The sequence below is a fragment of the Aspergillus clavatus genome, genomic scaffold (genome assembly GCF_000002715.2).
Source record: "Aspergillus clavatus NRRL 1 1099423829800 genomic scaffold, whole genome shotgun sequence".
In the NCBI taxonomy this organism is placed as follows: domain Eukaryota; kingdom Fungi; phylum Ascomycota; class Eurotiomycetes; order Eurotiales; family Aspergillaceae; genus Aspergillus; species Aspergillus clavatus.
The window spans coordinates 2,396,563-2,412,819 of record NW_001517099.1 but is presented as its reverse complement, the minus strand read 5'-3'; the positions used below and the strand labels follow the sequence as shown (position 1 = coordinate 2,412,819).

At 44.6% G+C, this 16,257-nt stretch overlaps 6 protein-coding genes across 6 annotated transcripts, besides 4 other annotated features; 3 read left to right on the top strand and 3 right to left on the bottom strand.

Moving 5' to 3' along the window:
• Nucleotide 1: 1 nt before the first annotated feature.
• Nucleotides 2-163: a microsatellite.
• Nucleotides 6-151: a microsatellite.
• Nucleotides 164-581: 418 nt separating the features above from the next.
• Nucleotides 582-663: a microsatellite.
• Nucleotides 664-1,647: 984 nt separating this feature from the next.
• Nucleotides 1,648-1,722: a microsatellite.
• A 1,015-nt stretch (nucleotides 1,723-2,737) lies between these two features.
• On the bottom strand, nucleotides 2,738-3,997 carry ACLA_053330 (protein kinase domain protein; the record flags this gene model as incomplete). The annotated part of the gene is made up of 4 exons (XM_001272284.1): nucleotides 2,738-2,950; nucleotides 3,003-3,307; nucleotides 3,362-3,696; nucleotides 3,771-3,997. 4 exons carry the CDS (start codon nucleotides 3,995-3,997, stop codon nucleotides 2,738-2,740), a joined length of 1,080 nt encoding a protein of 359 aa, XP_001272285.1.
• A 385-nt stretch (nucleotides 3,998-4,382) lies between these two features.
• ACLA_053320 (uncharacterized protein) lies at nucleotides 4,383-4,952 on the bottom strand (the record flags this gene model as incomplete). Its single annotated transcript, XM_001272283.1, has 3 exons — nucleotides 4,383-4,530; nucleotides 4,585-4,738; nucleotides 4,949-4,952. 3 exons carry the CDS (start codon nucleotides 4,950-4,952, stop codon nucleotides 4,383-4,385), a joined length of 306 nt encoding a protein of 101 aa, XP_001272284.1.
• A 1,896-nt stretch (nucleotides 4,953-6,848) lies between these two features.
• ACLA_053310 (C-14 sterol reductase) lies at nucleotides 6,849-8,391 on the top strand (the record flags this gene model as incomplete). The annotated part of the gene is made up of 3 exons (XM_001272282.1): nucleotides 6,849-6,877; nucleotides 6,931-7,226; nucleotides 7,283-8,391. 3 exons carry the CDS (start codon nucleotides 6,849-6,851, stop codon nucleotides 8,389-8,391), a joined length of 1,434 nt encoding a protein of 477 aa, XP_001272283.1.
• Nucleotides 8,392-8,594: 203 nt separating this feature from the next.
• Nucleotides 8,595-9,821, top strand: ACLA_053300 (ergosterol biosynthesis ERG4/ERG24 family protein; the record flags this gene model as incomplete). The annotated part of the gene is made up of 4 exons (XM_001272281.1): nucleotides 8,595-8,904; nucleotides 8,974-9,088; nucleotides 9,146-9,442; nucleotides 9,584-9,821. 4 exons carry the CDS (start codon nucleotides 8,595-8,597, stop codon nucleotides 9,819-9,821), a joined length of 960 nt encoding a protein of 319 aa, XP_001272282.1.
• Nucleotides 9,822-10,604: 783 nt separating this feature from the next.
• Nucleotides 10,605-11,745, top strand: ACLA_053290 (uncharacterized protein; the record flags this gene model as incomplete). The annotated part of the gene is made up of 3 exons (XM_001272280.1): nucleotides 10,605-11,081; nucleotides 11,134-11,570; nucleotides 11,652-11,745. 3 exons carry the CDS (start codon nucleotides 10,605-10,607, stop codon nucleotides 11,743-11,745), a joined length of 1,008 nt encoding a protein of 335 aa, XP_001272281.1.
• A 477-nt stretch (nucleotides 11,746-12,222) lies between these two features.
• ACLA_053280 (uncharacterized protein) lies at nucleotides 12,223-12,615 on the bottom strand (the record flags this gene model as incomplete). The annotated part of the gene is made up of 1 exon (XM_001272279.1): nucleotides 12,223-12,615. One exon carries the CDS (start codon nucleotides 12,613-12,615, stop codon nucleotides 12,223-12,225), a length of 393 nt encoding a protein of 130 aa, XP_001272280.1.
• Between the last annotated feature and the right edge of the window lie 3,642 nt (nucleotides 12,616-16,257).

Below are 16,257 nucleotides of genomic sequence, written 5' to 3'. Positions count from 1 at the left end.
CCCTAAACCCTAACCCTAAACCCAAACCCTAAACCCTAACCCAAACCTTAACCCAAACCCTAAACCCCTAACCCTAACCCTAACCCTAACCCTAACCCTAACCCTAACCCTAACCCAAACCCTAAACCCTTAACCCAAACCCAAACCCTAAAACCCAAAACCCGAGTACTACTAACTAGATAATATAAGAGATCCTAGAGCAGCCCTATACTTAACTTAAATAGGATAATATAGTAATCCTCTATCATAATAACCTCCCCCTACTATTAGAGAAGAAGTACTAGCTCAGGATCTCCCTAGCTAAGAAAGCACCTATAACCTACTAGATAAGGGGTAAGAGAGCTGCAGCTATATAGGAGATAGAGATAGAGATAGAGAGGATGGGGCCTATAACTTACTAGATAAAGGAGAAGAGGGCTATAGCTATAGAGAAGGATAAGGATAAGGATAAGAAGATAGAGATAAAGATAGAGAAGGAGAAGATAGAGACCATCCTTTTAATCATGGTTAAAACTTAGTTAGCAGCCTCCCTCCCAGCTGAGCTAGTGGTTTTAACTATGGTTAAAACCCTTAAGCAGGATACTACTATGCTAGATAGTAATGACCCTCTTAATATAATCACTACTAGGCTGGATAGTGATGACCCCCTTAATATAATTACTATAATAGAGCTAATAATAACAGAGCTACTAACTAACTAGTTATCTATAGTGGGCACACCCGCTGGGCTAGTAATCCTATCTATTACTAATAATAGCATAAGCATAAGCATGATGCCCACCTAGAGGACTAAGTAGTGTAGATAAGGATAGAGTTAGGGTAGGTAGCTATATAAGTATGCGCGCCAGTGAGTGAGTATAATGTGGTGCTATCTTACCTTAGCTTCATAACTACTAGGTTTTAACTACTAGGCTAACAGGGCCAACAGGGCTTACTGAGTTTACTGTGTTTATAGGGCCAATCAGGCTTATGGGGCTTATGGGGCTGACTAGGTTTACTAGGTTTATTTTATTTTATATTTAATCTTATTACTGCCCTTAGCAGATAGCACTTAGTAATTAGTAATAAACAGTAATTAAATAGCATCTATAGTCCAGGCCTACTACTAGTAGAAAGACCTAGTAGATCTTTAATAATACTAATCATCTTAACTATGCCTGCACTGCCCATAATGCTAGCATTATACTTACTCTAGTACTAGGGAATCCTAGGGAGAGGGGCTAGTTTAGGGAGGGAGGTAGTAAGGTCTAATTAATCATAATAGAAATATATATATTATAATATAGCAGTAGGGGATCCACCCTCTACCCTCCTGCTTAGCTATTTAACCATGGTTAATTTAATCCCTAAATCTTAATAAACAGATCTATAGGGTTATGAATTACTACACTAGATAGATTAGCTATAGCTAATACCTAAGGATCTAAAGTATACTAGATACTAGAGAAAATAATATAAACTCTAGAGAAAATAATATATACTTTACCTAGAAAAGAATAGGCTATAGATATATCTATAGATCTCCTTACTATTAATAGATCCCCCTTATTAATTAGGGGATACCTTATATACACTAGGCCTCCTTCTCCTAGTAATATTAGAATAAATAAAAAGGATACTAGATTAGGGCTATAGGGAGGGAAAGGATATATACTTAGGGGAAAATAATATATACTTAGGGGAAAATAATATATACTTAGTAGAAAATAATATATACTTAGGAGATATTCTACTACTATACTTATAGAGGTCTTTCCTCTAGGATTAGATTACTAGAAAGCACTCCTCTATATTAGTTAATTAATACTTAAAGAATAATAAAATAGCTAGATCTAAGAGCATAGATCCCTAATAACATCTATAACTATCTACCCTAATAACCTTAATTAGCACCCCCCCCCTGCAGGAGATTTCTAATCTAGAGAGGGATCCCTAGCATGAATAGAATATCCATAATTAAATAATACCCAGACTGATACTAAGGACGCTGGGTTAGGGCTGTGAGGAGGGAAAGGATGTGGACTCAGGCAAAAAGGACATGGACTCTAAAGATGACATGCACTCCAGGCGGGGGCCCCCCCCTTAGGCCCCTGGCCGCAGTGCATGGCACCCCCTGCATATATATATATCCCCTTATTTATATCTACTAGAAAGGATATTAGGTAGGAGAATAAGAGGAGGATATACCTCTAGATCTGAGCTACATGCTAATATCTACTAGTATTTGTATTACCCTGATTACCTAGCTATGACAAATAATTTTTGATATCCACATTAAAACATCAGGTTAATTCCTATACAGGCTATCAAAGTTGAAACTGAGAGTAAGATTTTACAACCTGAGACTATCTCATTTGGAGACTAATTACAGAGCCGTCAGGGAAAGGAGCGAAGAGGGTGCAATAACCTGTCTGTAAAGCAGAGAGAGTTCTATATTATAAATATAAAGAGGGACAATTAGAGGGTAGGATCTCTCTAACAAACAGACAAGGAGGATGAACATTAGGATCTAGTATGTTTCTTAGCCATTTCAATCCCCATCAAACTCTGCATAAAGCCATGGATCCTGGAGTAATTCCTTTGCAGTACTCCGTTCATCTGGGTGCCATTTTATCATCCTTTGTACAAACTCAATGAACATCTTTTTATCCTCATTTTGTATGTTGCGTATTGAATTTTCAAAATTGAAGTTCAATGGTGCAATAGTTGTACCTTTAAATTGTCCTATTGAATTAAGTCAGTGAATACTTGCTGAAACAGACAAGACAATAATATACTCACCATCAGATTTGTAAAAGAGATCAGTTCTTGTCCCTTTGTCTAGAAGATCCTTTGGAGGAGGGCCTAACAATGCAGAGATATGGCCAAGATGGTTAAGCTCATCATATTCTTGAACTTCAAAGGGATCAACATCCTTGAATAGCTTTTTGCCTTCAAGAACATCCCATAGCTAACAAAACGACGTTAGCTTGTACATGGTATTTATATAGTTCTAGACATACCATGACCCCTAAGCTCCAGATATCGGCACTGTATGAATAGCCTGCATCCAATATAACCTCTGGGGCTCGGTATATTTCTGCCTGGATACACCCTCTGTTTGGGCTATCCCCACGGACAGATAAATCAAAGTCAGTGATTTGGATAATTCCTGTGGTCTTTCGAATGCCGAAGTCATTACGAGAGAGATAAATTGTGCGGCATCTGAGCACTCTTCTGCGGCGAGGAAGTTCGTACTCATCTCTTGCAGATTCCTCCAAAATAGATGGATCTTCAACTTTGATCATTATATTGTCTGGTTTCAGATCTGGAATCAATTAGTTTAACATTCTTGTTATCTAGATATGAACCAAAGACGAACCGGTATGAATGACATGACACTCAGAGTGGAGGTAGTCAAGTCCATGAAGCACCATTTGAAGTAATATCTTCAGCACATCTGAAGGTATCACATCACCGATAAACCTTTTGCGGTATATCCAGAGGGGTTCTCGCAAAGGTTCAAAGACAAGACAGAGATGTCTCGCCAACCCATGTTCTAAACTGAATGAATCTAGAGGACGTCTGATGAATTCCCAACCCTTGTGCAGGGGATTTGCTTCAGAGATGTGTCTTAGAATGTCTAGTTCAGCTTGAGCAGCGTTCTCTCGAGAGTGATGGGCACTGGAATTGATCTTGATAGCAACATATTTCTCTCTGAACCAGCGCCATCTGTACCAAGGATTAGCAGATGCTACTTGAGATGCGTTGGGAGTACGTGAAGAACAAACCGGTTCAGATCCCGAGCAAGCCAGACAGTTGAGCTACTACCATAACCGAGTTTGGTTGCGAGTTGGTACTGGTTATTGAGAACGTCCCCCAACCGTGCAGGATAAAATCGTGCAGGGTTATAGTATGGCGTACGTTCCTCTTCGATGGCTTTGTTCACCGGAAGTTTGGGAGCGACCGCTGTTGACAGTGGCCAAGGGCGGTGTTTAAGTGCCCAGACCGGGGACATGGCTCGAGATTGGAGAGTTGCCATAACATTTCATGGGATGTGATGTGGCATGAGTAAATGTCAGGGAGTGGATCCCAGTGAGCATGAAAAGAGAAGAAAGTGAGGTGATCCTCTGGTTGGGAGACAGGAGGCTGGAAGGCTTGGCGGATAAATAATCACGTGACTGTCATTTTGCTATTATGGGAAATTCCGGTCAGGGGGGTTCCAAGTTGTAAAATTTTGACCCTAAACCTGAGCAGTTTGGTGCTAAATGGCCATGAACCTGCCCGAATCCAGACTGAACGCAACTCTAATCACTGCGTATATATTTTACTCAAACTAAAATTGCTCTGATAGTTCTAGTGGGTTTTGTTTTGAATGCCCATCACACCAAGTATCCCTCAACTTACTCCTGCGCGCCATTGAAACTTGCTTTGGAATATTCGACAGTGCCGTTCTCATAAACATGGACAGAAGTGAGACGAGACTGCCCCTGAAAAATCTGACCAGAAGCGCGCAGCTCTTTGTCTTTGTCAGATGTATGAGGTTCTCCACTACTATTATGTCAGTGAATGATATGGTTTGAGCATTGTAATTGAGTAACACACGCAAATTTGACTTTGTCAGCTCCAGACAACTTTCGGTTCTTCTTCATCTTCTCCTTCAGAAGATCCTCATATTTTGGGTGTGATTTAGTTCCCTCCCAAATGATCTCAAGGAGTGCTCTAGCGGTGGAAGAGAAAGCGCGGCGGATGTTGGTAGCTAGCCTTACGGTTAGTGTTGTTCAAAGAAGTGTGCATAAGAATTTAGAAAGGGAAGTGCGAGGTCTGAGGTGCAGCAGCCCTCGCCAATGTGCTACTATAGAGACGCCTCCTAGGCATGATGAGCTCAGCACTCATCATAGTGGCCTTTTGGCTGAATGATAGAATATAACCAAGCAAGGGGAATGCATATACAGGATTCAGCTCATACCCATTTTGATTTAATGTACAATTAGAAACTATTGCATCTATATAGAACAGAATATAGAACACTTGGGAATTGGGTGCCTTTTATGTTTCTATGTGTGTATTCCCTTAGAACACACAGTCTGCTTGTTATTTGTTACTAATGCTTCATACGTACACTAAAGCAGAAATATCATTTCTATTTTGAGGAAAGCGGTTATGGGGTTTATTGGATAGGCTCCTTTTTGTTACAAGAAGATTAATAAATTAATATTGCTGATTCCTGGGCGGTTACTTATCATACTGCTGGTAACTCCTGGGTCTACATCTCAGCAAATTATATCTCTCAGTCACTGTTATAATAGCCGCCATCTGCATTTTAGGCCAAAGCCAAACTGTGATATGATGGCTTATAATATATAGTCATAGAGAATTTCCAACTATTAAGACCTTTTTTGGCTAACTATGCATTACACTACTCATATGGGCCCACTTATACAAGCAGTGATGTATTTATTGCAGACAACACAAGGCTGTGACCTGCCAGCTTTGGTGACATGCTGTTTGGAATAATCATGTAACAAAATAAGGGGCGCGAACCAGTGAACTATGACTGGCAAGAAAAAAGAATCTGACTTGTAGCCATAAATCTAGACTGTTTGTTACAGGTCACAGATTCCCCTCATAAATTATAAAACGCCTCTTAAGTAATGCTCCAGTGCTCCACACAGCCTGGCCGGCATTCATCCACTGAAGGATTTCAGTGGGCTCACTGACCACAAACCTAGTACTTAATGCACTTGTAAAGATTGCTGCAGGCAATGCTCAGGTTCTTGGCATGGAGCCAAGTCAGCTGGGCTCTACTTTTCATTCATTGAACTTGTTAATGCTGACTATGGATGAGCGTGGGTATTCCTACAGTACAAAATAGTATAAGTAGAGTTGCATTCAGTGATCAGTCTAAGTTCAGGTGAGTTCATGGCTAGTTAGTACTAAACCTCTTAGGTTTAAAGTTAAAGTTTTAGAACTTAGAACCTTACCTCCCCTAATCTAATTTAATTTGGTACAGGCTTTATTTTAAGACTTAAAGCTTAGTATAGCTAATTTATTTATATTAAGAGCTAGCTTATTAAGTTATTATAGTTAGATTTAGATTAGGTCTAGATTAACTAAAGTATTATTTAGAATCTATTATCTTTTATACATAAGATATTAGAAAGTTACAGATCAAGAATCCTTATATCTATCTAATGGTGCTAGTCACATTATCACATAAAGAAATACTAAGGCTCTAGTGTGGATGCATGGTCCCAATCCTGTGATACCCCCTACAGAGACAGGGCAAAAGCCCAGATTACAGACAACTGGAGTAGAAGAAACACTTTCACACCAGGAATGAGATAAGTAATGGGGCTAAGCCTGCTCCTTGAGTCTTGACCTGAGCCATAGAAACAAAGAATAATTGATTTCATAATGGCATTGAATCTATATAGGCTGAGACAAGCAAGCGTGAACCATGAATAGCTACTTGTAGATAACTATGCCTGAGGTCTATGCATTTAACCGGAATGATAAGTAGTGCTAAGATCTAACTAGCACGGTAGCACCTGCTCAAGCCGCTATGAACTGATCTAAAGGGGGAGTCTCGGGAGAGTTATTACTATTTCATTCTGATATGTACTCTGTGCACAAATGATCCAATTCTAGAGTCTGTACTTTTTGACACGATTTTTTGCCTAACTGAAAAGGTTGGCTCCAATTGGTCACAAACAGTAAGATCCCTGCCATACCCCCAGTCAGGGGTTGTTTAAAAGGATTCGATTTTTTCTTTCAAGGCGCTCTGGAGTCCAACAAACCTCAAACTCCTACTCTCAACCATCATTATAATTCTAATCACAGCTTCAACCCATCCCCCATAAACAGGAATGACAACTAAGTATGAATTTGGCGGACCGTAGGCAGTTTCATCCCCTTTCTAATTTAGTCTTAGCTAATATCTCACTACAGCTTTGGTGCTGCAGCCATCACTTTTGGCTTGCCATTACTCCTCTACTTCTTTGCATTTAGCTGTAATGATGTGGCTGGTTGTCCCATCCCTCTGTTTCTCACCCGCTCAGTGACCTGGACCAATTTGAAAGCAGACATGGATCTCCGAATTGGCCATTTCATCAGCTGGGAAGTTATCATGATAACTATCATTTACTATGTTTATAGTCTCCTTCTCTGGAGACTTTTGCCGGCTTTGGAAGTCCACGGGACTAAATTGGTGCACCATGGGCGCCCGCTCGTATATCGTTTCAATGGTCAGTATAGATGAACTCTGTTAACATCAATACTCTACTAAGGATTCATCTGCCAGCATTCTCAGCAAGTGTAGTTACACTTGCAATTGGTGCTGCTGGAACATATCTGTATGGTGCCTCTTTCATCATCTGGACATATATCACCGACCATTATGTGCAGCTTCTCACTGCGAATATCCTTATCGCCTACACTCTCTCCGGATTTTTGTATTGCTACAGTTTCAGTGTGGACACAAATTATCCTAACCAAGACCTGCGCGAGTTAGCAGCCGGCGGGACCACAGGGAATACCATCTATGACTTCTATATCGGCCGTGAACTGAACCCCCGCGTTAATGTGCCCTTCTTTGGCAAAATTGACATCAAGACCTGGTGTGAAGTCTGTCCAGGTCTTACTGGATGGTTCCTGCTTGATCTTGCCTTTATCGCCCAGCAATACCGCTATTATGGCACCCTGTCAGATAATATTCTCTTTACTACAGCTGTGCAGGCCTATTATATCCTCAGCAGCCAATACAACGAATCCAGTATTCTGACAATGATGGATATTACAACGGATGGTATGGGCTTCATGCTGGTCTTCGGTGATCTGGTCTGGGTGCCATTCCTCTACTCGACACAGTGCCGCTACCTCGCCGCCTATCCCTTGCAGCTGGGCGGGTGGCGGATCGCCGGAATGAGTGCTCTTTTTGTCCTTGGGATCTACATCTTCAAGGCCGCCAATACCCAGAAGCATGTCTTTCGGACTCAGCCAGACGAACCCGCTGTGGCTCAGCTTTCCTACATCCAGACGGCTAGGGGTACGCGACTCCTGACAGCGGGATGGTGGGGCACTGCAAGGCATATTAACTACTTCGGGGACTGGCTACAGGCCCTCCCGTTCAGCCTACCAACGGGGCTCGCAGGGTACCTCGTGCTCCGCTCAGCAGAGGATGAGGATGCATCCTCGCCGGGCGCCATCTCCCGGTCAGATGGTTCGGTGGCGGTGCCTGGGCCCGCGGCCGGCTGGGGCATGATCTTCACCTACTTCTATGTCATCTACTTTGGAATCTTGTTGATTCACCGCGAGCGTCGTGATGATGCGATGTGCGCAAAGAAATATGGAGCTGACTGGAGCGAATACAAGCGCAAGGTCCGATGGAGGATCGTTCCGTGGATGTATTAAGAATTGGGTGGATAGTTATGTATGAGGTTCAATTAGTCAGACAACCTTACAAATCAGATAGAGACATGAAGAGGGCACACTGAGGATACTGTGGGGATGATGAAGAGAGTGTCGAGAATGGAGTTGCTAAGGGGAAACAAAAACATGAATCAGAATAAACCAGAATTTTCTTAAAAGTGACAGGATTCCCCCACCTTGTGGTGATGGTTTTAACCCATCTCCTTGATTTCTGGGCGATGCTATACCACTGCCTACCGGGTCTGATCAATATAGGTCAGCACACCCCAGCCGGTCATTTACTGACATATCGGACAAACGGCCTTCTGGCATGGGTCGTAACTCATGCTGCTTTCGTCATCATGTGTTGGCTGGGTCTCCTAGATCCCGCTTTCATTCCGCGTAACTGGGAAGGACTGTTTGCCACCATGAATCTTTGTGGTATTATTCTTTCTTTGCCCGCGTACCTTAAGGCATATCTGATGCCTACACATCTGGAAGACTGGAAGTTTAGTGGTAAGTTCGTTCTCCACACATCCCCTTGAATTGGTAATGCCAGCGTGCTTAACCGTACCTTTTACCCAGGCTGCGCTTTCTATGACTTCTATATGGGCATTGAACTCAATCCCCGGATTGGGGATTACTTCGACCTCAAGCTTTACACCAATGGAAGACCTGGCCTGATTGCATGGACACTAGTGTTTGTTCTCCTTGTCTCATCATAATCACCAGAACTTGTGCTGAAATCTGTATCCAGAGACTTGTCGAACATTGCATACCACTATCAGACATACCACCACTTTAACCCATCTCTAATTCTCATCACGATTCTCCACGGTATCTATGTGCTTGACTTCTTCATCAACGAAGCCTGGTACCTCCGCACAATTGACATCGCCCACGACCACTACGGCTTCTACCTCGCCTGGGGCTGCCTCACCTGGGTCCCTTCCATGTACACCTTACAAAGTCAATATGTCGGCCTCTACTCCACTTCAGCCTCTCCGATCTTCCTAATACTCATCTTCAGCCTGGGTCTTGCGGGCTACATCTTGTTCTGATCTGTCAATGACCAGAAGAATCGCGTCCGACGCTCCGGTGGGAAAGCGCTAGTCTGGGGCAAGCCTGCTGAGTTCATCACTGCAAAATACAAAACCATGGACGGCGTCGAGCACGAGAGTCTCCTACTATGTAGCGGCTGGTGGGGATGGTCCCGTCATGCCAATTATGTTGGGGACTTGCTGCTGAGCTTTGCCATGTGTGCGCTTGTTCACACTACCTCACTCCTGGTCTGGTTCTATGTCATTTTTATGGTGATCTTACTGGTGCACCGGTGCCTCCGGGATGAAGAAAGAGGGCAGGCAAAATATGGGGTATTCTGGTTGGAATACTGTCGAAGAGTGCCCTGGCGACTTGTGCCTGGAATCTGGTGAAATTGTAAATGGTCCCACTGGAAATACAGGGGATTATTGAGAAATTACACTTGCGTGGGAAGAGCTTTTTATGAGCTAGGGGTCAAATGACCGCTAGACAATAGGGAGGATCATAGGTGTATGCCGTATTGGGAAATTGTATATATTTATATATATGTACAGAGCATAGTAAGTACTACACAGCCTCTAGTTGATTATGAAATTACGTGAGACGGCGAGAGAAGATATATTTTTGATGGGGGCGGCTGTATGGAAAATTTTAGCGTAGAACTGTAGTGTTTTGAGATTCGGGGGAACTATAAGAATGCTGGCTGGATGCTAATAATCCATAAGGGCAAAAGACCATGCAACTCGCGAATCCAGACCCATGTAGCGCACTGGGTAGCTAAGGCATCTCTCTCTCAGAGATCCTTACAGGAACATCCGAAGAGTGGGGGGATTGGGGCAGGTCAGGATCTGACTAGAGTCTCCGAAGGATTCGGGCCGGGCCACCGACTCGGGCAAGCCAATCGGCGCGATCACATCCCTACTTAATCCAAACTCCAGTTCTCCCTGTGCAGTGCAAGATGATCTGGGCAGCTAGTCGTAACACTGGGCACAGACGTGAGAAGACAGGATCTATTTTCTTTGTTCACCTACCTCGCGAAACAACAGCCCCCCTCTCGGATTCATAAGCCTTAAGAATTCAAGTAAACTAGGCCCCTTGAAACATAGTTGTTGGTCATCCACGGCCCGGAACCCATCTTCCGATACTCTCGTTCTCCCACCACCATCATCACCATCATGCCCCCAATCAACCCTCAAATCGAATTTCTACTCGGCTCCGGCCCTCCAAAAGATTTCGGAAAGATGGGAACGATTCGCTGGGCTGCCAAAAATTCGCCCAAGGACCCCACCCAGACCAGCTTTGCGGGGGAAACGGTGCTGGTGACGGGCTCCAACACGGGGTTAGGGTACCAGGCCGCCCTCAAGTTTGCCGCGTTGGGCGCCTCCAAGTTAATCCTTGCCGTGCCCACCATCAGTAAGGGCGAAGAAGCGAAAACAAAGATCGTGTTGGCAGCGGCAGCTTCAACTTCAACTTCCGCTAGCAACATCATCGTCCTGCCTCTCGACATGGGTGACTTCGCCTCTGTCAAGACCTTTCCTCATCGACTTCAACAGGCGGGCATCCACAGGCTGGATGTCGCCGTGCTGAACGCGGGTATCGCCCCGACCAGCTACCAGGCCAATGCCGCCACGGGCTTGGAATCCGCTCTGCAGGTCAATATCCTCTCGACCGCGCTGCTCGCCATCGTCCTTATGCCTTCTTAAGAACAGCCAGATAGAAGGGCAAGGGCCGGCACAGTTAACCCTCACCGGCAGTTTCGCGCACCTTTACCTGATGAGCAAAGACCTGCCGACCGTGACACCGGGCCAGAGCGTGTTGAAGGCGATCAATTCGCCCCAGTTCTTCAACGCGGAGACCTCATACGCGGTGATGAAGCTGTTGACTATGTATGTGATGCAAGGCTTGGTCAAGAATTACGCGGGGCGTGAAGCTAACCCTGATGTCACTGCTAATGTGGTCTGTCCGGGCTTGTGCACGACCGAGCTGGGCTGTGACTTTCTGTGGTATGTTATGTTGCCGTTGAAATTGATGCAGATGTATTGTGCGCGATCGGCCGAGGAGGGTAGTCGCTTGTTGGTCAGTGCGACCTTGTTGGGCACAGCTGGCCATGGCAAGTTCTGGACTAATGATGTCTTTACTAAGTGAGTGGTTTCCTAATACCCATCTATTACCCCCATCATCTCAGACATGGTTGCTGATGAGATCTATTTCTCGCCGCTTAGACCGGGCCCTTTGGTCACGAACGAGGAGGGCAAGGCGCTGCAAGAACAGATCTGGGCCGAGATTGTGGATATTTGTAACCAGGAATTGAACTGACAGGGGGGGAGAGCGAGAAATGCGAGTAGGGAGCTGGTAGCTCTTCATGCTGATTCTGTTATTTAGTTAATTATTGCCCACCTCAATCTAAATTTTTTGAACTGGAGCATAGTTCTACCCCAAGCAAGCATTTAATATGAAAAATCCAAGGTGTCTTTTGTATTTCACTGCAGTCAGCCATAGTCACTATTGCTTCTCTTCCTCTCCAGAATCTCATCTATCCGGGTACCAAGTAGAAGGTCTTTCTTGGAGCAAGGGCTCCGAACCTCTTGGTGCTATATACTTAGAAATATGTAGCAAGATACTTGCTTGATTTAAATAATGAAGGAATGAGAAGTCAAGTAGTGAAGGGGTGATGAAGGTCATAAGACCTCTGATCCAGGGCCTTCTGTCACGGTCTCCCTCCCACTGTGTGTCTAAGTAAAAACATACATCCTCACCCTCTCCAGTTTAGTATTGATCCCCCACCCAAAAACATCACATTATCTCACTCAATTTCTCATGAATATCATGCAATGTCTGCTTGACCGATGCTGCGCCCCCATTGGCCTCATTGAAATATCCAAGATCATTCTGTTTTAACATGACCTCCAGCAACGCCGACGTAGATTCATTGTCCAGAATCGGGCGTTCCCCACCCTTCCCTCCGCCACCGCCGCCGCTGCCGTTTCCTTGGGGCATCCCACTCCCACCAGTCCACATCTCTTCAGTCGACAACGATCCGGGTTGATACTGCGATGAAATGAGCGAAATTCCCAGGAGCTTCTTGATCCACCCCAGCATCTTTGAGCTCAGGTGCAGGATAATCTCCAGTTGAAAGTCCCGGTGGCTATTCAGATCGAACCCGCCGATGTGTAGGCCGGGAAGCATGGAAGGGATGAGCTGAGTGGAGAACTTGTTGGCGGATGAGGAGGACGAGGAGCGGGGTGGCCGGATGGTGGATGATAGATGGGTGGGGGTCGGAGAAGACAGCGTTGAGAAAGAGGATGACAAACACAGGGACGGGGGCAGAGTGACGGAGGAGAGATCGGTCGAGAGAGCGTCGCGGATACGATGGAAGATGGTCCCATACGCATGCAATTCGGCGAGCCTCAGGGTTCATTATGGTGAAAGATCAGAGGGGCAGAGAGTGACTGACTGCTTTTGAATTGGTAGGTGTGGCTGGCGAGGTTCTTCTTCAAACTGACTGGTCAGTATTCGCGTTGCTTAAGATCCCCAACCCTGCCCTGGTATATAAGCCAGACATGCTGAGTGAAACAGGCAGCTGTCCTAAGCTTCTCCCCCGCGCGCTCTCTCTCTTGGTTGTTACTGTCTCTGTATTAAAGCGCCAGGCCATGAACAAGTGAATAGGGGATGGTTCTGCCGGTTGGCCCTCATGTGCTTATGGTGCTGACACCGACAGGCAGCAGGACTGATTGTGTGATAGCTGAATCATAATTATTCATCTTTTACTACTGCAACTTCATAAATCTTATGTGGAGCAGGAAGAACAGGCCTAGTCCTGCGCCCTAAGCTTAATTTGTTTATTTTAGCTGATAGGCGCAGAGACTGTGTGCTACTTCCAGTAGAGGCAGATAGGAGCAGATGATCTGTACATAGTTAGTGGGCAAGGACTATTTTTGTGCAATGCACCAGCCCCACCATGCTCGACCTAAACAACTATCCAAACTCCAAAGCCATAGTGATACCTAATCTAAAGACTTCGTAGTTCTTACCTCGCTCACCACTAACTCGCCCGGAATTCTTATGGTTATTAGGGTGTTATTAGAGGCCGAAGGTTCTGATTACGGTCAATACATTAGTGAATATTTTATATATATATTAGATATTAGGATAAACATATTCTATCTTGAAGAGATTGAAAGATATATAACATAACCCATAAGTGAGCAGCTATTCTAACTGAGCGGCCCCCTCATTTACCGTAGTCTGAATGCACTGAAAATTGATATTCCCAAAAATACTACTATCTTTCTATCACAATATAAATAGATTTTATGCCCCTGCATTGTAGGGGTTGATACTACAAATAATTTATGCTCCATGTTACATCCTACTAGGAACACAATATCACGCTTACAAGGATATTTGCAGGGTCTTGTCTAAGTGACCCAGGTCTAGGCTCCAGCAGCCAATGCTGTCTTGCTACGCTTGTGTTGCTCTGTGCTATGTAATGATCTAAAGAAAATAGCATACTAGGATTAACTCTAAACACCTTCTCCTTTGCTTTTTCTACTTGTTGTTTGGGGGTAAGGGTATTTCTGAAACACTAGTGAAGGATGAATGAATGACCTGTTGGTGTTTACCTTTTACTGTCTCAGCATGTTCCCTCGGCCGTTGGGCTCACAGGTGGAGAAGGTAGATCTCCTATAGATTATAACTGGCTTCCACTGTGTCGGGCCATGCATTGATTTCTAATTAGCTTGCATGGCTCTCTGACCGCACCTCAACAATTCTATTACCAATGCATTGGAGGAGTATCATTGGCTCCGGCAGAGAACCCTTTGTTATCACACTACCAGAAACCAGACCTATCACCGACAGGACATTCCATGGACTTGATCCGTGTCAGAGGTCTTCTTTCTCCCGCAGAGAATGGAATTCAGTATTCTCCAAATACTGGCCTGCTGCGCACAGTACGCGCTGAGTACCCAATGCTTGGATTTGCCCAACTCGACATATCCCCGGAAACTCAGAAAATACCCGAGGCCGCTTCTATCATTGCAAATGTCTTTCGCACTACGTTGAGGGTTGATTTCATCATCAAGAGTTCAGGTCATGCTAAATACCCCCAACAAGCCAAACCGTCCGTATTCTAGAGATGATCTTCGTATTTCTCGAGAATTGTAGTGCACAAGAATAAGGGTTTACCTTAGCAGTGGTGATCATTAGTGTGATCTTAGTGGTGCTGTGTTTATTTTTATACCTAGTGTGACTTAGTAGGTGGTAGATGGTTTTGTGAGACTGTGACTTAATGTTGTATTTATTTCTATATATCCATTAATATACATCCTAGACCTTATTTTCATTGTAGGAAGTGCCTATACTCACAACTGTAAACCAGCAATAATTGCGCTGTTGGATTCTCGGTTGTAAAGGGCACAGGTGGCCAGATGCAATGCAAACATACTTCCTGAGCAGGCTGTATCAATCATGACACTTAGCCCCTTGATGTTCAGGAAGTAGCTTAACCGATTGGCCATACTGGTACGCCCAATGCCAACCACATGATTCGATGCCCGGTCAAGGGGATCACGATTTTGCATTTTACTGTAGTCTACCATGACCAAAATAATGAATATAAAAAATGTCCAAATAAAATATGTACAAAGACGGCGATTTCCTGTTCAGACTGTCCATCGTAATTCCTCCGTTTTCTAATACCTCAATAACAACTTCAAGCATTTGCCGTTGATTGGGATCCATGGAGAATGTAGATGCATTCTCCAAGAACATACCACCTGGCGGACGCGTGGTACCAGGCTCAAGGGAACCATCAAAGTGGCTTTCGAAGGAAAAGCGGCTCTTTGGAACATCTCTTGATGCAATCTCTCCTTGTTTCGGGAATTCCCATAGCTTTTCAGGCGTATTATTGCCCTCTGGAAGCCGGCAGGAGAAGCCCACAACAGCCACAGGCTCTTGAACATGCGCCATCGGAGTAATCTGTGCGGAAAGGATAAAAAGATGAGAAGAGCGATTGAGTATTGAGGGACTTGTACGTGCACAATGCGGTGAATCTGCTCAAGACTCGGGATTGCGCCTGTGTTGTACTTTGTATCGTATTAATATAATATACAATGTTGAGCATATTGTTAGTTTCTAACACCTATAGATAGCACTAGTGAGCGGCCGCTAGAACCTCAAGAGGTCAAGCTGTGCATAGGACGAGCTTACTGTGCGTCTGGAACAATTACTGAGGTTCTGGTCGAATCCTACTTGCTGTCACGGTAATGGTATATGGATGCTGGGCCTCGTTGCTACCTGCCTGCCGTGGAGTTTTCCATGCAAGGGAGGTCAAATCCTGGCCTTGCAATCCATGCCCCAAGATCCCAGAGACTCCTGGAAACTCAGGCCCCAGGTCTGGCTGGGTCCACATAGTTTCGCTGTTAGGTATGAATTGCATCGAAAGAAGGGAGAAATCGTGGACTAAAGCTTTTGTTTCCCCTCCATTCTCATACATACTATTTATATATCCTGCAAATGTTGACGTTGCTTACGCGCCCATCCACGTAGCCAATCGAGAAGTAGTAAGAAGAACTGTGTCCTCAAAATTATCATTTCTAGGCTCTTGCCACCAGGTATCGTCGTAAATCAGTTTTGATGCGAGACGATCTGGCGCAAATGCATGTGTTAAACACATGGTTATCCTGCATATACGCACTGTCACCATGCAGATAGCGCTTCACCCCATTTATCCGCTAGTTCTAAACCCCCTGTCAGATGCTTACGGAGTACCATCGCGCCTCGCATTTGTAATTGAGATTGGTAATCGACCTTCCGACAAGATGACTA